The sequence below is a fragment of the Tenrec ecaudatus genome, chromosome 8 (genome assembly GCF_050624435.1).
Source record: "Tenrec ecaudatus isolate mTenEca1 chromosome 8, mTenEca1.hap1, whole genome shotgun sequence".
In the NCBI taxonomy this organism is placed as follows: Eukaryota; Metazoa; Chordata; class Mammalia; order Afrosoricida; family Tenrecidae; genus Tenrec; species Tenrec ecaudatus.
In genome coordinates this window covers 46,250,229-46,277,458 of record NC_134537.1, presented here as the reverse complement: position 1 = coordinate 46,277,458, position 27,230 = coordinate 46,250,229, and the positions used below count along the sequence as shown (strand labels likewise).

Below are 27,230 nucleotides of genomic sequence, written 5' to 3'. Positions count from 1 at the left end.
TGCCAATAAAGATACTCTACTTAAGCCACTCACCTCTGATATCATATAGCTGTTGTTCACTCCCTTGATATTACCAAGATGCCTGTCGCATGTGCAACATGTACATCACACATGCATGAGTTTCTCTAGAAAAAATATTAACTGGAATTGTCGCGTCGAAGCCCTTAAATAGGTATTTTTTTTGTCAGTGTGGTATGTCTCCAGCAGCTTCCTCGTTCCTGAGGGTGCTATAGATGGAGGTCATAGCTAAGGAAAGCCGTGGACTCACCGTCGGACCCCAGGGGTGGAGCGGCGGTGGGGTGGGGTGAGCTCTGTGCTGTCCATCATGTGCTGACACTCTGTTCCAGCCACCATCGTGGACAGCCACTGGTTCTCGACATCTTTGAGCAGTCCCATACTTTACTTCTCACTTTTCACAAGCTAGAATGTAAAAGGGGCATCACATTACTTTTACTCACACTTCCTCTTCTAAGATCAGCTTAGAATGTGGCTTTTTTTCTTTCTTTCTCCTGAATTGGTGTGTGAGGTAGTTTATTGTGCCAACCTGGCCGATAAACACAGTGAGCCTCGCCTTTCTAGTTCTCAGGTTTCTTGCTTTGTGATGGTCGGACCAGGGCGCAGCTGCCTTAGCCAGTTCCCTGCTTCAGCTGGCAAGGCTCACTTCCTGCAAGACATCCCTGAGGAGAAGCCACATGGACCTACTCCAATGCAGCCCTGGGTGCTGGAGCACCCATGTGGAAACCCCTGCCAGCGCTGAGATGGTTACACGCTCACTGATTCGGCTTTCCTCCTGCAAGTTGACATCATAGTGTGTTTTGTGAGATGGAGGAGGCCTTTGTGGATTGGTGTCGGACATATGGGTTAATGGGTTAATGTTGGACTTGTGGGCTTGGGCAGCACTGGGTTGGGATGTTTTCTTGATGTGCACATATCCTTTATATAAAACTCTCTCTTATACTTGAGTTTTTGTGGATTTGTTTCTCTAAAGTACCTAGACTAATACAGTGTGTAATGTGGCACTTTGTAGAAGTAGGCTGGGCCCCACCTGAAACTTGCTTCAGATGTTGAGACTTAAGATACAGACCAAGAGAACAAGAAAAGGTTTACTTCTCATGTAACAAGGCTTTCTGGGACAAGCAGGGTGGCTTAGAAGCTGATCCAAATGTTGGAGATAAGGAAGAGCCTGGCTTGGGGTTTACTGTGGAGAAAGGGTGGGCTGGGGCAAAAGCTCTCTAGCGGGAGAAGCTTGCATGGTTTAACCTCTTGCCAATTACAAATGAGGGTCCTCGGGCTCTCTTAGCTTTCCAGATGTGAAGCAGAAGAGGGCACAGTTTGGCTTTAAAGTTGTCAACAATTAACCCACCAAAATATGGAGGTTTTTATTACTGACCTTTAATATAACTCTGGAAATGGATGTTTCTTTTCTATAACATTTTCCCTTGCTTTTGGGTCCTCTTCTTCAACGTTATTCGGATATGCTGCCCGGGGTCCACAGTAATTCCCTCTACAAGAGTAAGACAAGAGTCTTTTCCAGTTCATATGCATGATGACTGGGTTTCCACGTGTTTGTGAGACACATGCCTCCCTTAAGGCTCGTTATGACACCGCCATATTACCCGTCTCTCTCTCACACACACATTCACAAACACACACACACACAGTAAGACAAAAGCATTTCTTCTCAGATTCCAGTTCATACATGTACGGGTTTACTCCAAACACAACAGCTGTAAACATGTCTCCGTGATCCCCAGATGGCTGTAGACAAGCTCACTTGTCTCGGCCTTATTAGGATGTCTTCAAAGACAAACAGTGGCTTGCAAAGGGATCTGCCAGACCAGATAAGCTCGAGGCAGGAGGGAGGTTCACTTAGAAGATGATGGCGACTCCATTTTGGGTTTCCAAAGATTAATCTTGATATTCTTAAAGGATATATAGATCACGGGAGCTTATGATGAAGTTTCAGAGAAATTGAAAAAGGAATTGGTGAGAAAATAGACAGGAAAACCATGCTAAGGACATTTTTTCCATCAAGGCAATATTTTTCATCGTGACAATGTACCTGTCCTTCCAGAATTTCCTTGGGAGACACTACTGGCCCCTTCCTCTCCATCCCCTCCCCCCATCCTGAGGGTGCCCTTCAGGCTTGTTCCCCAAACTCCAAGAACACTGAAAAGGAAGATGGCTCGAGCCCCAGTGGTGCCATCCTGCCATGTGAATGTGGTGTAAATCAGAGCTTTCTGGGGGGAAGGGCTAGAGGGGTGGAAACAGCACCTCCACGAGTATATAGACCTTGATGAGGGATAGTTTGAGAAATAAGACCCTCACATTTTGATTTTTGTTTTAAAGGGCTCCTGTGAATTATTTTTTACTTACCTTCATATAATAACAGCTGGTCTGGTGGTCCACTGGCCCACCTTTCCCTGACAGGTGTCGTGAGGCCATTGGTGAGTGGAGGAACTCTCGCTTGGGTCAGGGCCCTGTGGTTCTCGCTGCTAGCTTGCTTCCCTCCCCTCAGGGGTGGACCCCTTTTAAACTCCCCCTCTTGCCCTGGCTACTATCCATCAAACTGTTCATCCTGCAGCCTCTGTAGTTCATAGCCCATCCCTGACTCCCACCCCCATCCTCACTGCTGCTTAGCCCTGGGAGGATGTCCACCAGGAAGAGGCTTCAGCTGCAAACTTTTTCCGATGGAGTTCGCTGCTTAGCTTGTTGAGGGTCTGGAGTCTAGTTTTTACAAGTGCCTCTACCTAAGGCTCGCCGATTCTGTAAGGCAACTTGGGTGACCGAGGTTATTTGTCTTTGCAATGAAGCTAGGGATTCGGCGGAAGCATCTATGGCCAGTTGGAATTGCATGGCTAGCTTGTCCGTGGTTAGGACTGAATGTGCCAGGGCCCCTCCGCTATGTCCCTAGGCTACCGTGAGCGATAATCCTGGGATTAACGGAAGGAAAACGGCTTTTTTTGTTCTTCCTGTTGGGGGAAGGTGGGATGGTTAGTGGGGACAGGTTTTCCGGGTGAGGTGTACAGAAAGAGGACCAATAGGAGAGGCTGTCCACTGGGAAGGAGTGGGGATTTAAGTATAACATCTTAACTCCAAAAGCCATGGTTTACATTGTAAAATGCCTTTAGCATAGTTTTTGGAAATGTACCTTTTGTCATGCCAATTAAATAAATTTGCAAAAATGAAAATATTGTGTTAGAAAAATCAAATACACAGGTTTTACTGGTAGTTACCTGTGGAAACCAAGAAAGGAAGATTGAATTGAGGGAAGTAAGAATGGCCACCCATACAACAGTTCGAAGGGGCTAAGTCCCATGGGGCTTCGGGAGTGGGGCAGAGACGGGTTAGGGCCAAGGGCAGCAGCTGTATCCGGGACTGACGCAGCTCAGGAGAGAGTTTAGTGAGGTGCTGCTTGATTAACCCATTGGCTTTTTCCACTTTGCCTGTGGATTGTGGGTGGCATGTGTCGTGCCAGGTTAAATCATACATTTGGGAACTGTAGGTAAATTCTTTAATAAACTTAGAGGGATCTGCCGGGAAAGAGCCCAGGCGGGTCTCTATCTGTGACAGGTCCTGAAAGGAAAAAGGGACGTGGACTCGAACGAGTCCTGCAACCTCTCTTAACAAAGGGCAGCGCGAGGATTGTGGGAGCGGGTATGAGAGGCAACCGGTGAGGACAGGGGAGAGCTATTGGGCGGGCGATCGGGTGGTGCAGTGGGCAGAGGAGGCTGATAGGGCGGCGGGAGCGGCGCACTGAGGAGCTCGACTGGCTCTTCAGGGGTTTGAATAGTAGGTTCCTTCCGCTGAGGGGATTGCACTAACAGTATGTGGTGGGTGGAACAACGGCTACAGAAGTCTGGGTGGGAACGCAAGTCCCAAAAAGCCTGCACATAGGGGACTTCAGAATCCTTACCAGCCCTCCTGCAAAATTGTCCAGGTCTTGTAGAACATTGAAATCGAAAGTGCCAGTCAGAGGCCAATGTGACTGATTGTCAAGCTGGGACTGGGGCTAGGAAACTTGGGAGAGAAAAACAAGTTTTTTCTTTCACAAGGTTTGAGTGTACCCCAGGCTGGAAAAAAAAAATTTAAGAGACAGCCCAGTGGAGTCAATGGGTCAATTTTGGACTGCCCAGCGCCCATGATGAGAGTAAGAGGGAGGAGAAGACAAAGAGATTCAGCTTACAGACACTGCAGAGGTATGAATAGGAAACACACAGCCAGGTCAAACAGCCCTAGGCTAACCCCCTGAGGGTTAGTCCAGTCTGAGGGGGCAGCTGCCATGAGGCCTATTGCCTATAGTCCTGTCAGCGGTGGGACCGTCAGAAAACGAATGCCAGCACATTAGGCAAAAGGCCACACAGAAAGAGGGACCAGGCAGGAGGCACCCAGGCATCCCCAAGTGAGTCCTGGCTGGGACGGCAGTGAAAGATAGTGGGGGGGGTGGGGGTAAGGGGGAGGTATTGGCAAGACTTTTCAAGAACAATCACTCCCCAAGGCCCCTGGGGCCTGTGGAAGGAGAATTCCTGGCGCGGTCACATCTCCAGTGGGAAGACTCCGGTGGAGCTCAAAAACCGAAACCAAGCCCAGAGTGGGTGAGAGGGAGATAGAGAAAGGGAGTGTGGGAGAGGGAGAGAGGGAGTGCAGAAGAGAGAGAGACTCACCAGGGCAGCCGTAGACTGGTTTTGAACGCATCCAAGTGCTGAAGGCAAGCACCGCCCCTTAAGGTCCTGGAGATTTAGGGGAGATAGGGGGCTCTCAGGGGACCCCCAAAGATGGGGGGAGCCACACGCCTATCCCGGGCACCATGCCTAAAGGTCCTGGAGATTTAGGGGAGATAGGGGGCTCTCAGGGGACCCCCAAAGGTTTATTTGGACCCGAAAACAGAATCAAAGACCAAATTAACGGAGTTTTAGATGCAGGCTTTATTGAGAAGCTTGCGGGCAGGTTCAGCAACTCAGGGTACTGAGCTATTGAAGCCGCATCGGGAAAAAATCCTGGCGGCATTTTTATGCCCATTGCTGGCAGGCACAGGTGGGGAGGATCAAAGCTGGGGAGGATCTGCGCACACAGGGGCTTCAGAAGGGAAAAGGTCGTTAATCTTATCTATATGTCAGGGACAGGTGGAGTGAACCTATCTTCAGAAAACATCTGGCTCTGGGACAAGCTGGTTCCAGGAATTTGGGGTTAAGCAGGGGAGGGGAGGTCAGTTAGGGGTCAGTCTTGAGAGCTAAGATGGAGGTGCAGGATTCAAAATGGAGTCTGTTGTGCCAAGACTGGGCAGATCCTGAGGGGTTTATCTGTGGATGGTCTAATCAGATTGGTAAAATAGAATTGGGTGATGGTAGTGGGGGGCAGAGGTGGGGGAGAGGAAGCATTAAAGAACTATAGGAAGGTTGTGTTTCATCCGTGCTATACTGCACCCTGACTGGCTCTTCTCTTCCTTGCCGCCCTTCTGACAGGGGGTGTTCAATTGACTACTCATGGGCTTTGGGTCTCCACTCCGCACCCCCCCTCATTCACAATATGATTTTTTGTTTGGGGTCTTTGATGCCTGATACCTGATCCTATCGACATCTCGTGATAACACAGGCTGGTGTGCTTCTTCCATGTGAGCTTTGTTGCTTCTCAGATAGATGGCTGCTTGTTTACCTTCAAGCCTTTCAAGACGCCAGATGCTATATCTTTTGATAGCCACGCACTATCAGCTTTTTTCACCATAGTTGCTTATGCACACATTTGTCTTCAGCGAACATGTCAGGGAAGGGGAGCATCATAGAGTGCCATGTTAGTAGAACAAATTGTTCTTTCATTGAGGGAGTACTTAAGTGGAGGCCTAATGTCCACCTGCTGCCGTAATACTTTATATATGTACGTAGCTTTATTCCCATCATTGTATATAAATGTGTATATATAATATATATATACATGCCTATATTTAGAACTCTGTAACTGTCCTAACTTCTGCTTCCATGATTGTTTATTGTGGATCCAAGTAACATGAAATCTAATAACCTCAATCTTTTCTTTATCATGATGTTGTTTATTGGCCAAGTTGTGTGAATTTTTGTTTTCTTGACATTGAGTTGTAATCCATTCTGCAGGCTGCAGTCATTGACTTTCACCAAGTGCCTCCATGCTGCCACACAGGAGCTGAGATGGCTCAAAACAAGCTTGGTTCTTCCCCTGCCTGACCTATATTTTCACTCTTTGGCGGGGATTGCTCCCTTCTGTTCACATGTCCAAAATAAGGGAGACAATGTCTCATCACCCTCACTTGTAAGGAGCATTCTAGCTTTTCTCCCCAGACAGATATGAATGAAACATGGACGACTTTAGATTATGGTGCTAATGAAGAACAACGAATTTAAAATAGGCTCCTAGAAGAACAAATAAACCTACCTTGGAAGAAATCTATTTTATGCCTAACAGGACATGGATAAAATCTGAAAACCCAAACCAACTGCCGTCAAGTTGATTCTGATTCACAGTGACGCTATCCACAGTAGAACTACCTCTTGGGTTTCCAAGTCTGTAAATACTTGTTCTTGTTAGATGCCATCGAGTTGGTTCCAGCCCATAAAGACCCTGTGCACAACAAAACACTGCACGGTCCTGCGCCGTCCTCACCACTGTTCCTGTGCCGGAGTCCAGTGCTGCAGCCGCCGTGTCGATCCATCTCACTGAGAGCCTTCCTCCTTTTCTCTGGCCCTCCACTGTAGAACCCTCCTGGATGGCTATGCTGAGCTTCCTTGTGTGTGACTTCTCAACCCCTAGAACACTGACAGCAAGAGAGTTTTTCTGAGGCGTGCTAAAGGCAAAACATGGTAAAACCTCCAAGAATGATGACAGAACTTTCCCTTCCTTCTGCATCTTTCGCCCAGCAACAAAAAGAAGAAATAAAATAATAAAATACTACTATATATACTGAGAGCCCTGTGTAATAATATTCAACGACTGATATGGTATTAGACTTTATTTATAAAGCAAGTCTCTTCTTTATTCTGATGAAAAACCAAGAGTTCTACTGAAAACTGATTATTAATGTACACTTTCAATATGCTCAGACATTCTTGAGCAAGCTGACAAATAAATAAGAGGCGCTGGTTTCTGCTCATCTTAGACCTAGCACAATTGAAATAAAGAAAAAAACTGAACTGGTGAAGTAAAGTTTCTCATAAATTCATTTTATTTCAATAACAGAAAGGTCAATTCTACACTTTTGAGTGGGTTTACAAAGTACAATCTTCTCAGCCTGGTATTCTCATCATGCCACAAACACAAGCGAGGGAGGGAGAGAGAGAGGTGTGTGAAGGACTGACAAGGGGTACGCTCTCTGGCTGCGTCTTTATTAAATTACAATGAAAACATCTGTCCTTAAAGAAACAGATGCCTCTTGAAGAGGTATAGTGTATGTTATACTACATAAGTGCTCCAAATGCATTCACAGTAGGAACGATGGGAAGAAAGGTAAACAGAAACCACATTCCCTCTGCGACTCCATCCACACCAAACCTTACCATTCATAGAATACATAATACATTGGCTGACGCTGTTTGAAAATACTACTCCAGCAGACTATTAGAGAAACGTCACCAAAGGTCTGTGTCCTTGCTACCTGGAGCTCCCGTGGTCCTAGAGCTCAGGGCCTGGGGCCTGGTGACGTGAGCAATGGGCCAGAGACGCCGGGGCAGCAGCTCTACTTTCTTCACGCTCAATCCCGACAAAGGCCCAAAGTGCTAAGTGCATATTTCAAGCATGTTTTCTGAACTTGCTTAAAGCCTCAGTAAACAGTAAAGGGTAATTTCATAAATACTCTTTCAGAGTGAGCACGATCAATAAACTTGCTTATTTTTGCCCCTTAGGAAAAGTTGTGCTGATGTTTTTTCACAATACCAAAAGTGGACTGTCAGATTCATTTTGAAAGCCTCCCTTTTAAATTCATATCCTAAAACTATCCAGACTTGATGGTTTCGGTTTTCACAAAGTACATGAGAGGGCAAACTCTATACTTCGCGTCGGACAGGGCCTCGTGGCTTCCTTGCGCAGATCGACTCCGGGCACCGCTACACATCGAAGTCCTTCAGCTGCCCCCAGCTGGCACCTATTTTCACCTTCACCCGCAACTTCACAGAAAGGTTTACGGCGTTTTCCATTTCAGTCTTGACGATCTGAGCTACCTACAGAATAACATGCATCAGGTGAACAAAATGTCCAACCCAAGAGGATGCTCCCCAACCCACCCACCTGAGAAAGGGGTCGGTCAGACGGGCCCATCACCTACTGGGGCATAAAATCTGGAAAAAGCCAGGCACCCCCACTCGGGTCTGTCGATGGGCAGGAGTTGCCTCCGATTTTAGCTCGAATGCTTGGAGCATTGAAACTCTTACTTAGGTCAAAGGTCCAAATTCCCATCTAACTTCTCCCTGACAAAAGCATCTCTGGCACCAGGAATTCCTTTAATTTCAGAGTGAGCTAGGGACCAAGCACTTTTAGCTCCTCTTAATTGTCAAGATTCAACATTCACTGAGCCATCCTGGAGCCGGGGTAGGGTCCGGGAAGTTTCCGACATAGGACAGAAAGTTGCCTGGCTGCCTGCCTTACATCTTAGCTTCCTGTGGAATGGACACACACTGGAAAAATACCTGGACAACATCCTCTTCTGCCACTTCGTATAAGAGTTCATCATGAAGCTGAAGGATGAAGAAGCCCCCTCGGATCGGGCAGAACATCCCTTGCAGTCTTCTCTCTGGTAACAGCCCTGCCCACGGAAAAGGAGCAAAACACACAGCATGTGCCTCTTTCACAGGAGACATTCTCAGAGATTCCGAGAAACGCTAGGAAATGCCAATGAAGACTAACTGCACATTAACCACCGAGTGGCTGAAGCCCAGCCCATGACTGTGAGGAAAGCACGAATCGCCATCAGTTCCTCCCAGAATGGATACAGCACATGGAATATAGAGAGTTCTATGGCCAACTCCAGCCTGGCTTTCTTCTCAAATGCATCGTGCCACCTTACCACGCTTCTACCTCCTCTCTCAGTGGAGTAGCCCCAGGGTAGTGCGGAGCCTGCTTCCTGGTCCAAGTCTCCGATTGTCATTAGGCATATTTGACAAGGGGAACGCTTGCTGGCCAGAAGTTTCCTATTCTGGCCAGAAGTTTCACTTTGGCAGGACTGGTACTTCTCCAATTGCATGGTCCAGTCCTGCTAGGCAATTCTAAAGTGAGGGCCCAAAACATGGAGGCCAGAGAGAGGTTCCCTTGAGGTTCTAAGCAAGAGCCTATGTGTGTATGTTTTCTGTGGAGAAAATCCATACCTTTCAGTAGATTGTCCACAGAACCACTGTACTGTACCTGATGATCATTTCCTAATTAGCTGGACCTACTCGACAGATTAAGACCCACTGATAACACAGATAAAGTTCAATACAAATGTCTTTTGAGTGGTCGGCTTTTCTTGTGTGCCCCTGTAGAAGCTCTTCCTCTCTGCCACCCAGCTTGCCTGCTTATCTTTCAGACCCAGCTCTGGTACCTTCTCCCTCAGGGAGAAGGCTTTTGGATGTCACTGTGTGAAGAAGCCAAGGTTGTTCAGAAGTGGCTCTCACAAGAGAACAAAGACAGATGAGGTGGGGACAAGATAGGGTCATACAGGTCTAGAAGCCTATACAGCCCTTTATCTGTCTGGCTGAAACCTGCCCCATTGGGTCCCACCTAGGCCCCTCCCTGACTGCCTGGAAGCACTAGCTTTCCTGACTCCTGATGATCACACCGGTTACCTCTTGACCTCCTTGGTGACCTAGCTTCTGACCTCTAAGGTCTTGAGCCTCCTGGGCCTTGCTTGTGTGGTACAGACTCACCTTCAGGCAGTCCCACTAGCAGGTTAGACGATACTCTCAGTGGTGGCAAAACAGAATTTAAAGAGGAAGTATGGATATTTGGCAGGCAGGGAAGAAAAGAGGTTTTGGTGTACATGTTACAGTACATGTTACAGCAAGAAGGGGTATATCCAAGCAGTAAGGAAAACACGCAGGAAACGGCATTTTGAAAAAAGAAAACAAACTGCAACATAGGCCAAGAAATGTGGGTGGCCAGGTCTCCTGGTTAGGAGACTACTCCTCCGCTTCCAAGAACACTGTGCATTATGAAGACAGAACACAAGCTGTCTGACCCCGTTTCTTCATGCGTAGTTGGAGGACCAGAGGGTCCCAGGGCCTGGCAGGCATCTGCAAGGCGATTTCCCTGGCTTCACTCTAGTTCTCTTGTAAGTGTAAAAACCCCATATCGTGAGACTCTTCAAACCCGGGAAAAGGAAATTGTGTCATTAAAATGTGTTACTTAAGTTACTACATAAGGGGTTAATTTTATTTTAACATGTCAATAAATATTTGTAAGTTTTCTTGGCTTCTACTTCTCATATGGAGTGTATGGTAAATAACTCACAGAAATAGTTGCTCTTAAAAAAGAAACACACGCCATCGTGTCCATTACGACTCTGGACCATGAGGCAAAGCAGTTCTACAGGCAGCACTGCTCCAGGGCCCACCAGGCTCTTAGTTTAATTGTTTCATTGGGGCTTGTACAACTCCTATTGTAATCCATACACGCATCCATTGTGAAAGCACATTTGTGCATTCACTGCCCTCATCATTTTCAAAACATTTGCTCTCCATCCAAGCCCCTAGCATCAGCTACTTATTTTCCCCTCCCTCCCCCTTCCTCATGAACCCTTGATAATTTATAAATTATTATTATTTTGTCATATCTGACACTGTCTGACGTCTCCCTTCACCCATTTTTCTGTTGTCTGTCCCCAGGGATGAGGTTATATGTAGATCCTTGTGATCGGTTCCCCCTTTGCACCCCACCCTCACTCCACCCTCTTGGTATCACCACTCTCACCACTAGTCCTGAAGGGATCATCCGCCCTGGATTCCCTGTGTTTCCAGTTCCTATCTGTACCAGTGTACATCCTCTGGTCTAGCCAAATTTGTAAGGTAGAATTGGGATCATGATAGTGAGGGTGGGGTGAAGAAGCATTTAGGAACTAGAGGAGAGTTGTATTTTTCATCATTGCTACATCGCACCCTGACTGGCTTGTCTCCTCCCTGAGGCCCTTCTGTAAGGGGATGTTCAGTGGCCTGTAGATGGGCTTTGGGTCTCCACTCCGTACTCCCCCTCATTCACAATGACATGATTTTTTGTTCTGATGATACCTGATACTTGATCCCTTCAACACCTCATGATCGCACAGGCTGGTGTGCTTCTTCCATGTGGGCTTTGTTGCTTCAGAGCTAGATGGCCGCTAGTTTACCTTCAAGCCTTTAAGACCCCAGACGCCATACCTTTTGATAGCCGGGCACTATCGGCTTTCTTCACATTTGCTTATTCACCCACTTTGTCTTCAGCAATTGTGTTGGGAAGGTGAGCATCATAGAATGCCAATGCAATAGAACAAAGTATTCTTACATTGAGGGAGGACTTGAGTGAAGACCTAATGTCCATCTGCTACCTTAATACTAAACCTATAAATATATGCACATAGATCTATTTCCCTTCCTCATATATAAATATATTTACATATGTACATGCCTTTATTTAGACCTCTATAAATGCCCTTTGCCTCCTAGCTCTTTCCTCTATTTCCTTTGACTTTCCTCTTGTCCCACTATCATGCTCAGTCTTCATTTGGGTTTCTCCACTGGGGTTCTATAGGATCCCTAATCACTGTACAGAGTGTAAACACATCACTAGACCAAAACTTTTGAGAACTGCTAGGTTAGATAAATAAAATATAAGATACTTCTTTTTCTTTTCTGATATAATTATTTTCACTGTTAAAATGGGGCCTCATCTTTGAACAAACCTCTTCTGTCACTTTGAAGCATTCCTTCCCGGTGTCCATGGGATTTGAAGGTCGAGTGGAAGGTCTCTAATTGCTTCTGAATGTTAACTGTGGCGATTTTAACAATGTCTGCTGCTGATCCTTGGACTGTTGTGTTGATAGCCTGACGCTCTGCCTGTGAAAAACAATTCACGAGAGACACCAGTGAGATCCCACACTTGCTCCTAAAGTCCCCAGAGCAGAGGTTACATCTGTGGTCAGAACGCAGACCTGGGCGGAAATGTACCTTATGACCTCCAAGATTAGGTTGCATCCTAAGAATAAAAACCATAAGAGATGCTACACACACGAGAGTCGTCTCAGTTTAAGAAGGTCAGGTTACTTTGGTTTAGAAATCTTTAATGCTCAGGTAGGAGCCGAAAACTACAATGAACTTAAAATATCTTTAGAAGCTTGAAATTATGCTATCAGCATCTAAAACAGGTTGTAGATGTTTAAGTAATAAATAGCTATTCCTCAAAATATGAGGGGGTACAAAAAACTCTGGACATTTTCAAAGCTAAGTTTATTTAAAATTTGTTTTACAAAACAAGCATCACCTTCAAAAGACTCTCCATTACACTTAATACATTTGTCAAATCTATGATTTCATTTTTGGATACGTTTTTCAAACTCATCTGCTTGGAAGGCTGACAGTACCTCCCTCGTTTTGTTTTGTTTTTTCTTCACCTCTTCTACGTTGTCAAATCACTGCCTTTTCATGTTCCTCTGCATTCACAGAAACAAATAGAAGCCGCCCAGGGCAAATTCAGGTGCGTAAGGTGCATGGGGCAGAAGAGGCATGCTGCTTTTTTGCCAAAAACTGACGCACTGAGATGTCTGTGTGAGCAGGTGCACTGTTGTGGAGCAAAACCAGTCCCTCGTCAGCCACAAATCAAGTCATTTTATCGCACACTCTATGCCATCGTCCCAGAACCTCTAAATAGAAAGTTTGATTAAAAGCCCGACCTGGTGGAACAATCTCCAAATGCACGACAAGTTGATATTTTCAATCGTTTGGGAGGTTGACAGACGTCCAGAATGAGGTTTGTCACCGATCTTCATTTCACATTTTTTGAAACGAGAAAGCCACTCACACACTTGAGTTTTTCCCATAGCTCTGTACTCGTAAACTCTGTTCAACATCACAACAGTTTCAGCAGCATTTTTCCCAAGCATGAAACAAAATTTCACAGCCACACACGGTTCTCTTAAAATTAGCCATCATAAAAAACAAGAACTGTTTTTATGAAAAAACGCACGGTGACCAGAGAGAACCTTCCCAGGTGACGCCACTGAGTGCACTCAATCAGAGCGAGCTGCTTGATACTCACGTCACATAAAACATGCATACTACGAAAGCTTCACTCTGTCCAGCACAATTCCAGTTTTCTGGAGGTCCCCCTCATGCAACTACTATTACCATAGATACTCGAGTATAAGACGAATTTTTCGGCACATTTTTAATGATGTTTTTGTGGTAAAATCAGGTGCCTTGGCTGATATTTGGGTCGGCTTATACTCGAGTATCTACAGTAATCCTAACAAGATAAAAGTGAAATATCATGCTTTGTAATAGGAAGTGGAATGTTCCAAGCACCGCCCTGAAACCCACGGTCTCTTGCTACTGCATAGAGTTTGGCTGCAGTGTACTTGGAGCTCTCTATTATACCTCAGAGCTTTTCCTGAGCTGATGGGGATCATCGTCAACTGGTAGTTAAAAACTTAATCTTGGACCCTTGAGTATTAAATGAGAACAACCCTGTCTATATACTCAACAACAACAACAAAATAAGTAAAAAAGAGGGGGTAAGTTTAAATAAATAAGTCCATGTTTGCATTATTGTCAGGTGTCATCAAGTTGGTTCCAACCCACAGGGACTCTGTGCACAACAGAAGAAATGCTGCAGGGTCCTGCACCATCCTCACAACTGTTCCTGTGCCTGAGCCCACTGTTGCAGCCACTGTGTCCATCCATCTTGGTGAGGGCCTGCCTCTCTTTTGCTGGCCCTCCACTTTACCAAGCATGATGTCCTTCTCCAAGGACTGGTCTCACCTGACAGTACGTACAAAGTGTGAAAGATGGCATCTTACCATCCTTGCCTCTAAAGAGCACTCTGGCTGTACTTCTTCCAAAACAGATCTGTCTGTCTTTAGGCAGTGCATACTACTTTCAACATTCTTCTCTAGCACCACTTTTGAAAAAATGCATCAATTATTACTTCTTATTCAATGTCCAACTTTCACATCTATGGGATGCAATGGAAAATGGAAAATGCCAGGACTTGGATCAGGCACACCTATCCTCAAGGTAACAAACATCCTGCTTTCCAATACTCTAAAGGGCTCTCTTACAGAGATTTACCTAATACAACTGGTCTTCTGATCTTTTGACAGCTTCTTCCATGAGCATTGATTGTAGATCCAAACAAGACAAAATCCTTGACAACCTCAACCTTCTTTCCATTTATCATGATGTTACCTTTCAGTTCAGTTCCGGGTTGGATTTGGTCTTCTTCACATTGAGTTGTAATTCGTACCACAGACGGCAATTTTTGATTTTCATCAGCAAGTGCTTTAAGTCTTCCTCATTTTCAGGGAGCAAGGTTGTTTCATTTGCAAATCATAGGATGTTAATAAGCCTTGCTCCAAATGCCACTTGTCTTCCTATAAACCAACTTTTTTGATGATTTGCCCAGCATACAGATTGAACAAGCATGATGGGAGAATACAACCCTGATGCCCACATTTCCTGACTTTAAACCATGCAGTATGCTCTTGTCCTGTTCTCACAACTGTTTCTTGATCCATGTACAAGTTCTGCAGGAGCACAATGAAGTGTTCTGGAATTCCCATTCTTCTCAAAGTTATCCATAGTTTGTTACGATCCACAAAATAGAATTCCTTGGCATAGTCAATGAAACACAAGTCATCTTTTTGGTATACTCTGCTTACAGCCAAGATCCATCTGACATCAGCAATGATATCCCTTGTTCCACTTCCTTTCCTGAATCCAGCCTGAACCTCTAGCAGCTCTCTGTCAATGACTGTTACAGTCGTTGTTGGATTATCTTAAGCACAATGTTACTTGCTTAAGATAATGCTATCAGTGATATTCTATTGTTTTAGCATTCTGTCGGGTCACCTTTCTTTGGAATGGGCACAAATATGCATCTCTTCCAGTCAGTTGGCCAAGTATTTGTCATCCAGATTTTCTGACATAGATGAGTAAGGGCTTCCAGTGTTTCATCAACTTGTTAAAACATTTCCATTGGTATATCATCAATTTGTGGATCCTTGATTTTAGTTAATGCTTTCAGTTCAGGTTAAACTTTTTTCTTGAGCACCTCTGGTTTTTGTTCATGTGCTATCTCCTGAAATGTGGAAGGGCAACTAGCCTCATTTCGTACAGTGAGTCTCTGTGTTCTTCCCATCCTCTTTTGATGATTCCTGCATAATTCAATATTTTGCACATAGAATCTTTCAAGGCTGCAACTCAAGGCTTGACTTTTTTAGTGAGTTCATTCCATTTCAGATCTGTTGAGTGTGTTCTCTCTTTTTGGTTTTCTAATTCTAGTTCTTTGCATATTTCCTTATAATATTTGGCTTTTTCTTCTCAAATTGCCTTTTTAAGCTTTAATCGGTTCTTTGACTATATCCTTTTTTCCATTTGCTTTAGCTTCTCTACAATTGAGAACAAGTTTCAAAATCTCTCCTGACATCCACGACACATTAGTCTCCCCAAAGCTGTGACCTGCAACCCTGCATGCGCCATCACTGCAGAAATCCGGAAGGAGGCCACTGGTTGGTCAATTCCTAGACTAACAGTCCCCAAAAGGGACATTCACTGGCGTGATTTTCCTGAAAAAGGATATGCCACTTAAATGTTCAGTTAAAAATCCCGAGAAATTTCAACATACATGAGCTTTCTGGTAGGGATTGTTATCCTTGATGCCCGGCAAATATCTACGCCGTCCCAAGATGGTCCGGACAAACCCGTCTCTTCTACACTCCTCCACTGTCTCTTTCATGAAATTATTAATCCCTATAAAGAAACGACAGACACAGTTAATTACAACAAAGTCCACCCTAAATCTGATTCACTAGGTTCAATGTAGTAAAATATACCAAAACCCCATCATCATTACTTAACTTGAATATCACACCCACCCTCATAATGATACTCACAAAATGTTGTTCTTTTTTTTCTGACTCAGAAAATCAGTAACAAAAAGGACTTTAGAAATGGCAAAATATAACCCAATCTTTAAAAATAAATTTTTAAAAAGGAAAGCAAAAAACAATGAACCAACATTACAAAGTAAGTACTAAAACAGTTTTGTTTTTACTCTAGGATCTTAGGTCATTCCAAACTACTTTTCATTGGTTTATTGTCTTTGGTTGTATTAATCCTCAGTTATCCTCTGATTTTATCATTTGTAGGTTTACAGCATTCCAGTGTTTCCTTGTTATCACCTATGTTATGATCTAAATAGGATCATCATGAAACTAATGTGTGAGGTATAACACACTGACCTTGCTTCTTACAATTAAAAAAGACAACATGCATTATTCAAGCACATTCATATTCCTCAGGCTAGTATTCATCTTTTTCTCTTTTTTTCAATCTGGGTCCATTACTATGTCTTATGGATCTCCAGGATGAATCCTCTGCTGAGGTGGGACAGTCTGTCCATTGTTATTCCCGTCTCCGAGCTCAAGCAATTCAGCTGTCCTGGAAACAGTCTTTACACTCTAGAACACAATCAGGTGTAGCATCTGTGTTGATCTACCTTTATTCATGCATGTTCACTGCTTTCTCACAGCTCACAAACACTTATGTCTGCCATTTGGGGCCCCTCACTTAAGGCTGCCTCTTGCATGGCTGGAGCTTGTGACGATGGTTGGGGGTGGGGGGAGAATACCCTCCCAAGTGATGTAGTTAGTGATGTCTGGCCACTAGCACGAGATTCCAGAAAGTACCAGGACTTAGGTGATCATGTTGGCTGAAGATCAAGCAAACAGATGAAATTTAAGAGATTGCACCTCTACAAATTCTCTTACCTGACTCTTATAGAAGACACCAAAATATTAAAAGATTGCCAAGCATTACTTTTTTTAAAATGATATATAATAATACACACAATGAAAAGTCTATAGTACCCGTGAACAATGTGATACATTTGAACAGATGGCTACACCTCTAACTCACTAAGACATTGAACACTGTCACGCCTCACAAAAGTTCCCTTGTGCCCTTTTAGTGAGCCCCCCATTATCACTCCAGCCATGGAGACCCCCTAGTATACGTTCTTACACTATATAATAGTTTCCATGTTCTTGAATTTCATAAAAACGCATCGATCCTGCATTTATTTGCTTTTGCCTTCTTTTTAAAACATTTTCAAGAACATCATTACAATTTGTATTGGACTGAATTCCTTTGAGTCCCTGGCTTACAACAGATTCACACATGACAAAATACACTTCAGATTTGTGTTGTGTATGTTTTTATATCTTATCATTAGTAATTTTACAGTGAAAGGATTAGCTGAAGTTTTTTCTAAACTAAATCAGGGACTTTAGCTGCTTGAAAATATGGACCCAACTATAGAAAACTGTGAAGAAGAACAAAGATGTTAATCCTGTCTGGGTCTGAAAAGTTTATCATCAAACAAATGTATCACCAAACTAAGGGAGGTGTCAGCAAAGTCCACATGGAAGAAGCACACTACCCTGTGAAATACAAGGATTGTAAATAGTAAAACCCAAGACCAGAGAAGGGAATTGCCCTAGAACTTCAGTCCTGAGCACCCAGTCTGCAGGTGAGAGGACGGTGAAAGCCAAAAATCCATTTGCACAGTCCCTACATGGATTAAATCTCCACTGAACTGTTTCCTCAGATAGAACACACTGGGAATAGGTTACAATTTACATTTTATCACCTGTTTTCCTTTTTGATGCAATTTTAACTTCTTCTATATTATTTTCTGCTTTTTTTAATTGAAGTTTTTCTGTTTTATTTTGTTGTTGGGGGTTTTGGTAAGATCTTTATATGAAATTCAAGATAGATAAATCTTTACAGCTAGATTGACAGATCCTTGAGGTTATGAAAGGGGAGTAGGAGAAGAAGAGAATAATGAATGTAAGAATGAAGAAAGTCATCTAAAATTGATTGGGGCAATGATTGTACAAGTTTTTAAAATATATTTAAATCATTGCATTGTACAATTACAAGAATTATGTCAATAAAATGTTAAAACTAAAATTTTAAAGAGAGAAAACATGGACCCAAATGCCAATTGCTTTCCTAAAGTTCATAGAAAAATTGGAGAAGCAGTGTGCTATTGCCATGAAATATATGCAGAAAAAAAGGAAAGGCCATTCACACAACCCTCACTAATTTTCAAACTCGAAACACTACCTTCATTCCCAAGGATAATCCAGATGACCCAGACACGTCCACAAGTTAGTTTCACCTGAAACATGCAGACAAGCTCTCAGTGCTGCACTGGTCTTAGTCTCATCAGAAAGCCTCCCCAAAAGGCCAATCAAAACAGTGGCTTGGAGTGGAACTGCTGGGCTAGTGCCACTGAAGGTAGAGACGTGAACTCAGAAGGTCATGGTGGCTATTTGGGATTCCAAAATATCTAAATCAGGGAGTGTAAGTCCTTAATACTTTTTCCTCCAAAATTATTTTGGCTATTCTAGCTGCTTAGAGCCTCTATATAAATTTTAGAGTTAACCTGTCAATTCTACACACAGCCTCATCAAATTTTGATTGGAATACCACCGAATCTAAAGAATAACTTGGAGAGAAATGTCATTATGGCAATACTGTGTCTGGAGGGAGCCCTGGTGGTACACAGTGGTTACTCAGTGGGCTATGGTCCACAAGGTCAGCAGTTCAAAACCACAAGCTGCACCTTGAGAAGGAGACAAGGCTTTTGTTACTCCTGTACACAGTCACAGTCTCAGAAACTCACAGGGGCAGTTGGGCATCGCACTGGCAGTGAGTTGTTGTAGTGTTTGGTTTTTTCACCTCACATTTATTCAGGTATTCTTTAATCTCTGTCTGGATTGCTTAGGAGATATCAATATATAAGTTTTAAATATACCCCGTTAAATTTATGTTACATTTTATTATATTATGAATGGAACATACCATATTTTTATTTCAATCACTAATTTTCTATTATTAGACTATAAAAAGGAAAATTATTTAGTAGGATCTTACAAATGTCACTCATTGTTCTAGTATTTATTCGGGTAGAATCCATATGATTTCCTATGCATAAGATCAGGTCACATATTATAGAAACAGCTTTCTTCTTCCTCTCAAATGTGCACTTTGTGTTTCCTACTCCAGGGCCAGTACAGATTTAGGAAAGGACCAACTATAAGGGGCATGAAAGAACTTCTTGAGGTCATGAAATTTTCTGTATCTAGATTATGATGTAGATTATTTGACTGGAATACAATTTGTCAAAATTCATAAAAACGTTCACATAAAGAGTGTCTTTATTGTATGTAATTATGTATCAATAAATTGCCAAATAAGTGACTATTTAAGAAAATGGTGCTCTTTCCCTGTCCCCGCCGAGCTGTGCGGAGGCGGAGGCTCCAGTGTGTTCAAGATACAGTCCCATCCGTAACCACCGCCACGGCCGAGGAAGGCACTGCTGCTGGAGGTGTCGTGGCGTCAACGCTGCTTTACAAGAGGGGCTGAAGACCGCCTCATCCACGATGGCAGAGCACGTGGAATCCGCCAGCCTCCTCTCTGGGTGCTTGCATGTGATGAGCCTGTGGATGTCAAGTCAGTGGAGGCCTGTGTGCTGAACCCCAAATCAACCTCATTAAGGTGGATGACAACCAGAAACTAGGAGAGTGGGCGGGCCTCTGCAAAACTGATAGAGAAGGAAAACCCCGGAAAGTGGTTGGTTGCAGTTGTGTGGTTGTTAAGGCCTATGGCAAAGAATCTCAAGCCAAGGATGTTATTGAAGATTACTTTAAATGCAAAAAATGAGCAAATAAAACTTTGCTAGTTGTTAACAACAACAAAAAAGAAAATGGTACTCAAATGGCTCTGTTAGAGCAAGTGTTCTCTTAAGAGTTCCCAGTGGAGCTCAGTGGTTTCCATTTTCAAACGAAAGTGTGGTAAATTCAGGAGAATAACTGATTTTACCAAGAGGCTCACAACACCACAGTAGTATAAAAAATTACTACATTTTGCTGTTCCATCTCCACCTCTGCTTGTATGATAAGATCCCACTTTAGTAAATAATCACAATGAATAAGGTTATTGTACTTTTTCTTTAACAACGCTTTATGAAAATTTTTGAATAATAAAAACTTACATAGAAAAATCTACTTTTTAAATGTAGGGTTGTTGTTGTGTGGAAAGATGGTTGCAAAGGTATCCTAAAGGTAACCAGTACTCGAGCTTGTGTTACCTGTGTATCTGGACTTGAAGGAGTCAATGTAACAAGCGGCGTCATCTTCCGTAACGCCCATCTGCTCACCCAGCGACTTAGCGCCCATTCCATAAATGATTCCATAGCAAATCTGTAAAACGGAGTCATCACACCCAGTAAGCAAATTCAAGGGCAAGCTACATATATTGCAACTATTAAAGCATTCTGTACAATTGATATTTTGGCAAACTCTTTCATAGTGGGTCAAAGGAATGTCTGGATCTATTTTTTGAGTGGGTTAGAGCCAGAGAGGTGGACACGTAAAGCACACCTTTTCTGTATGTTTGCATAACTTCTGAGAGGGGGGAAAATGACTAAATATAAACATGTATGTATGTTTCAAGAAACTAACCCGTGTGATGTGAAAGGCAAGATTTATTTATACCTCTGCTGGTATTTTTTTAGCATTTTTAAAATTAATAAATATTTTTATTGGGGCTCATACAACTCCTATCACAATCCGTACATACATCAATTGAGCAAAGCACCCTTATACATTCGTTGCACTCATCATTCTCAAAATTCACCTTCCACTTGGATTCCTGGAATCAGCTTGGTTTCCCTTTTTTCCCCCTCCCCCTCCCTCCCCGTTCCTCCTTTCCCCCTGGTCCCTTGATAGTTTATAAATAATTATTATATCTTATCTTACACTCCCCTGCGTCTCCCCTCACCCACCTCCCCATTGCCCATCTCCCAGAGAGGAGGTTACACATAGATCTCCAAGATCAGTTCTCCCTTTCTACACCCACTTCATCCTGGTGTTGCCACTCCTACCGAGGGTGTTGAGGGGCTCATCCGTCCTAGATTCCCTGTGTTTCCAGATTCCTACTGCACCGCTGTGCATCCTCTGGTCTAACCAGGTCCTCAAGGTAGAATTGGGATCATGATAATTGGGAGGGGAGGAGGCATTCAGGAACTAGAGGAAGGTTTTGAGTTTCATTGTTGCTACACTGAACCCTGAGTGACTCATCTCCTCCCCACTAGCCCTCTGCAAGGGATGTCCGCTGTTTATCCAACAGTCTGCAGAAGAGCTTTCTGCTCCTCAGAGTCTCATTAACTTCACGTTAGCAACATTCCTCTCCTTGTCCTTATTGTGGCTGCCTGGTCCATCTCATTCACAGTGGCCACGTGTGACAGCTGGGACGGTCCCTAGGCTGCACCTTTACCAAAGCAGATGGGCAGGTCTTTCACAGAGCCACAGGTGGGTTTCCCATTGTCAGTTCACAGCCCAGTGCTAACTCACTGTGCCTCAGGGCACTGGCAGACAGGACTGACCATGCAGGGAGTTAGGCTGAAATGTTTGATAATAGGGAAGACATTGCTGGAAATATCTCCCAGTCAGCTGAAATCTCTTCATTGCAGAATTGAATTGGGTTAAAAATCAAGCAAAAATCCTGAGAACATTAAGAGCAATGAAAGGAAATGCATAAATAGACAAATAATAAAACCCTGATTTAATAAGTTTTTCCTGGGTTTAACTGTTCTATCATCTACACTAACCATAATATTGCATGAGGTGAGGAGCTGATACCAAGAGCTCAAGTAGAAAGAAAATGTTTTGAGAATGATGAGGGCAACAAATGTACAAATGTGCTCGACACACAATGGATAGATGTATAGATTGTGATAAGAGTTGTACACGCCGCCAATAAATTTTTAAAATTACAATACAAAAGACTAACACATTCGAATACCTGAACATGTGACTACGCACTAAAAACAGCACTGTATATAAAAATTAAAATAAAAACCACTCACCAAGGAAAAAAGAGCTTAAAAGACTTCTTTATTAAATAAATATTGCGGTGATCATGACTTTAAAAAATATATAGTGCATGAGGTACATAACCTCTTTGTATCAGAACTTTTTATCCACAAAATGGAGATAATAATATCTATATCATGGATTACCATGATTGAGTTATAATGTATTCAGAAAACTATAGGGTCCCCGTGAGTCGGCACTGACTCCATGGAAGTGAATTTTGAACTGCCATTTAAAAGAGGTATATATAAATGTTTGTTAAAGTTAAAAAGATAACTTGAAAAAAGGGTCATCAGAATTCCCCAAACTCCAAAACCAAACTCACTGCCATCACGTCAATAATGACTCATAGCGACCCCTGGTGGGTGTCTGAGACTGTGACTGTTCTCTGGCGTAGAAAGCCCAGTCTTTCTCCCACAGAGCTGCTGCTGGTGGTTTCCAACTGCTAACCATGAGGATCATAGCCCAACACGTAACCACCACACCACCAGAGCTCAGCCCTCAGAAGTTCAAGAAACTCCTAATATAATGACTAACTAATATTACTAGAGGGTTTTGCCCACCACCACTTGAAGACTACAGCAAGGACCAGAGCTCTGGTGGGTCAGGGCTGGACAGACAAAGGCCGGTCGGGGAAAAAGCATGAACACAATCAGTCATGCGGGGATAACTGTGTAGACTACGGATTCAGGACACCTACATCAAATTATGACTTTACCAGGGACACCTGTGTGGCTCCTAGGCCTGAGTTTCCTCCTCTATCAGGTGGGAATAGTCACAGCAATCCCCATTTAATATGATTAGCCATTGATTTTGAGTCAATTCTGACACAGCGTTCCTACCAGAGGCAAACTGCTCGTGTGGGTTTCTGAGGCTCTAGGTTTACATGCAGGAGAGCAGTTTACTTCCTCCCGCCAGCGGCTCTCTCTCTGATGGAGTCACACCGCGGCCCTCGGGTTAGCAGCGCTCTCTCTCTGATGGAGTCACACCGCGGCCCTCGGGTTAGCAGCGCTCTCTCTCTCTCTCTCTGATGGAGCCGCACTGCGGCCCTCGGGTTAGCAGCGGCTCTCTCTCTCACATTATAACATCTTTGTTACTGTTCCTGGATATTAATTTTACAATTCTGTTATTATTAGTTTGTACTGAGTGCAAAGTACCTTGAGCACACAACAAAAGTTCTTGGGCTGAAATGTTTACACTTGCAGAACTTAGACAAGAATCCATTCCCATCGCAAATGAGCACTCTAACCACACATGGTTATCCGCTTTCTCGCTGGCTTCTCATTAAAACTACACAATAGAAAGCAAGTTTTACAAAGTATAAGCTCATACAAAAATAGAGTTTCACAAATAGGCGAAAATCCCCAGTCTGGAATGCACACACATACAGGGGTGGGGGAGGGGGAGCTGGATGCGGTCAAGTTAAGAGCAGGTCTGTCCCTCAAGAATCCAGCTCGGTCCCTGGGTTTGGAGATACAAGTACGACAAAGGGTTCGATGTGGGCATCATCGGAAGAGTATAATTCAAACATCTCTTTTCCAGAATGGTGAGCCCTCCATACTCCTTTTCAACCCCCTAAGCAAAACTCTCATCAGCCAATTAGCTGTTCTCTAGGGCAAATTATCAAACTAGATCATTAATATCACATGGAAGTAAAACTTTGCTTAAGATAATTTAATAAAGATCGCAGTAATATATTGACTGGGGTGGGGGAGGGGTGCTTCTAAAAATTCAAGCTGGATCCAGGTGAGGATGTGGCACAATGGATATATCATTGTTAACATCAGCTGGATCTAGGCTGAAAGCAGAGTACACTGTTTTACTCACTGTGTAAAAGCATTTGATTGTGTGAACCATAAACTAAGGAAAACATTGAGAATGAGAATTCAGAACCACTTCATTGTGATCATGTGACACCAACACATGAACCAGAACAAGGGAACACAGGGTGGTATGCTTTCACCACACTCAGTCTGATGCAGCGCAAACAGAGCAGCTGGGCTGTGTGAAGAGGGACGCAGCATGAGGATGGGAGGAAGGCTTATTAACAACCTTCGCTCTGCAGATGGCATAACCTTTCTTGCTGAAAACGACAGAGACTTGAAGCACTTACTGATGAAGAGCAAGGATTGTAAGTCAATGGAAAGAAAATAAAAGTCCTTTAAACTGGACCAGTCGGGATCACTGAGATAAACCGAAAAGGTGGAAGTTGTTAAGGCTTCCCTCTTGTTTCCATCCACAAATAAACACTAATGGACGCAGCAGTCAAAAAAAATCAAAGGGTGGATTGTGATAAGAAATGTACGAACCCCCAATAAGATGTTCTTAAAAAATCAAAGAATGTACTGCATTGTGCAAATCTGCTACACAGACCTCTTTAAAGCAATGAAGAGCAAAGTGCACCTGACCCAAGCCATGGCCTTTTCAATCCCCTCATATGCATGTCAAAGTCAGACACCGGATAAGGGATAGCAATGAAGAATTGATGCACTTTCATCACGGTGATGGCAACAATATTGAAAGTACCATGGACAGCCAAAGTAACAAACAAATCTGTCTTCGAGGCAGCACAGTAAGAACGCTCTTTAAAGCAAGGATGGCGAGATTTCATCTGATATTCTTGGGGCACATTATCAGGAGAGAACTGACCCTGGTAAATTGAAGCGTCAGCAAAGAAGAGGTAGGTTGTCAAGGAGATCGAGTGACACAGTGACAACAAAGGGCTCAGACACCCAGGACCGACCAGGTTTCATTCTTTTGCGCAGAGACGCGGAGAGTCAGAGTAGACCCAATAGCACCTAACAATAACAACAAAAGGGCGCATGCAGAATTATTTCCTTGAACAGTCAAATATTCCATAGGTGTTTAGAAAACTAGTTGGCTGTCTCCCTAACTGTTCCAAAGCAAACTTCTTCTGGCAATTGGCAATCCCAGACAAGTACAAAGCTGCCCCACATAGCTCTCTTTGTGTCTCATGCTTAAATCTTAATGGAAAACCCAGGATACTCAGATATGAATGAGGAATATTTGAAACATAATTAAAACCATCTAAAAAGACAAATAACACAATCCAATCATAAAATATAACAAGACAAATATAATTCTGTCTATCTGAAAATACAGAGAAGAGGGCTTCGTGGACATTTACCAAAGAGGACATTTAAATGTCTACCAAACACATGGAAAGATGTCATTGTTATCAGTCACCAGAAAAAAAAGTCAAATCAAAACCACAAGGAGATGTGAACACACTCCAAATAGGTTGGCTAAGACAACAATAATCACACAAACAAACAAACAAAGACCAAACAGAAAATAACTAATGGTGAGGGCGTGGGAAAACCAGAACCCCAGTCAATTGATGGTGGGAATGCAAACGACTGTGGGAAACAGGGCTGTGTTTTCTCAAAAAACTAAAAACAGAGCTGCTGTAGGATCCAGTAATTCCTATTAGGTGTCTGAGGTAGTTAGTTTATTGTGCCAACCTGGCCGATAAACACATGTGGAATTAATTGAAGGGCGGAAGGATAAATGGTTCAGTGAGCCTCGCCTTTCTAGTTCTCGGGTCTCCTGCTTTCTGATGGTCGGGCCAGGGTGCCGCTGCCTTAGCCAGTTCCCTGCTTCAGCTGGCAAAGTTCACTTCCTGCAAGACAACCATGAGCAGAAGCCACATGGACCAACCCTGATGCAGCCCTGGGTGCTGGAGCAGCTGTGTGGAGACCCCTGCCAGCACTGAGATGCTTACACGTTCACTGATTCAGCTTTGCTCCTGCAGTTGGTGTCATTGCATCTGTTTTGTGAGATGGAGGAGGACTTTGTGAGTTGATGTTGGACATATGGGCTTGGGCAGGGCTGGGTTGGGATGTTTTCTTGATGTACACTTACCCTTTATATAAAACTCTCTCTCATATATATGACTTTCTGTGGATTTATTTCTCTAAAGTACCCAGGCTAACACAGTATCCAACCCCAAACACTTGAAAGTAAAGACTCAAAAGGAGCCTTGTACACCGATGTTCACTGCAGCACTAGTCACAATACCTGAAAGGGGGAAATAACCTAAATCTCATCCACCCAAAAAGACCAAACCCACGGCCATCAAGTTGATGCCAACCCATGGTGACCCAATATAGGGCAGACTGTAAATCTGTACGGAAGGAAGCAATCTCATCTTTTCCCTGTGGAGCAACTGGCAGGTTTCAACCTCAGACCTTGTGGGTAGCAAAAAATGCTTAACTTGCAGTGCCACCAGGGATCCTTTTATGCCTATCAACAGATGAATGGATAAACAAACGGTGGCATATACATACAATAGACTTATCCAAACAACAAAAGTGAAGCCTTAATGTAAGCTACAATATGGACGGAGTTTGAAGACATTATGCTGGGTGAAATAAGTCAATCACAAAAGAACAAATATTATCTGATCTAACTTACATAAAAAGATAGTAAAAAGACAAAAACATAGAGACCAGAGTTTATTAGTAATTACCAGGCGCAATGCAGTGAATTAATATTTATGGCTTTTCTAGCCATAGTTAGTCTTAGTCCCACCAAAAGACTTTCCACTGAATGGTCTGAGTGAGAGAAGACAGGGAAGGCCCTGATTGCAGTACATGGCTCGGCTGTGCGTGCCTGTGAACAGGGTTAGCTGTGATCGCCTTTCCGCCCGGCACAAAACCAGCCATCTCCAACGCAGGGAGGGCGGAGCTCACAACCAGCATGAGGAAAGAGTCAGGAGTGGAGAGTGCCCCGTGGACTCTGAGACCCCTGCACATTGAACCTCCTGCTCAAGAGACAGCAGTGACGACAGCAGCGAAGTGGCAAAGGAGCAGCAGCAGACCCAGAGTGAAAGCAGTGGGCGTCCAGCCCCACAGAGCAATTAAAGTCGAGTGCCTTGAGGCAGGAGGTTGGCTTGTGGAGTGGGAGAGTTGGGGCACTTAACTGATGGAACGAGTTTGCTGGCCCACAGAGCTAGAGTTCGCCTTCGGGTTGATATTTACTGTACTGGCCTCCGAGCATTTATCAGCAGCCCTGTAAAGAGTTTTATGACACTGCCCAAATAGGGCAGAGACCACACCAAGAGGCTGAGGGCCAGAGAGAGGCC

At 43.7% G+C, this 27,230-nt stretch overlaps 1 protein-coding gene and 1 non-coding gene across 3 annotated transcripts in view; one reads left to right on the top strand and one right to left on the bottom strand.

Moving 5' to 3' along the window:
* The first annotated feature begins 1,522 nt into the window (after nt 1-1,522).
* Nucleotides 1,523-1,626, top strand: LOC142455926 (small nucleolar RNA U13). The gene has a single exon (XR_012786031.1). It is a non-coding gene; the product is annotated as a small nucleolar RNA U13 (small nucleolar RNA).
* Nucleotides 1,627-7,181: 5,555 nt separating this feature from the next.
* Nucleotides 7,182-27,230, bottom strand: part of POLQ (DNA polymerase theta) — a 118,200-nt gene continuing 98,151 nt past the window's right edge. For both annotated transcript variants that reach the window (XM_075556349.1, XM_075556350.1), the window contains 5 exons: nt 20,338-20,449; nt 15,805-15,929; nt 11,867-12,020; nt 8,646-8,761; nt 7,182-8,180 (listed from right to left, as the gene is read on the bottom strand). In XM_075556349.1, coding sequence (XP_075412464.1) covers nt 8,067-8,180; nt 8,646-8,761; nt 11,867-12,020; nt 15,805-15,929; nt 20,338-20,449 — 621 coding nt within the window. In that variant the 3' untranslated portion in view covers nt 7,182-8,066. The remainder of the gene's footprint in view (nt 8,181-8,645; nt 8,762-11,866; nt 12,021-15,804; nt 15,930-20,337; nt 20,450-27,230) is intronic.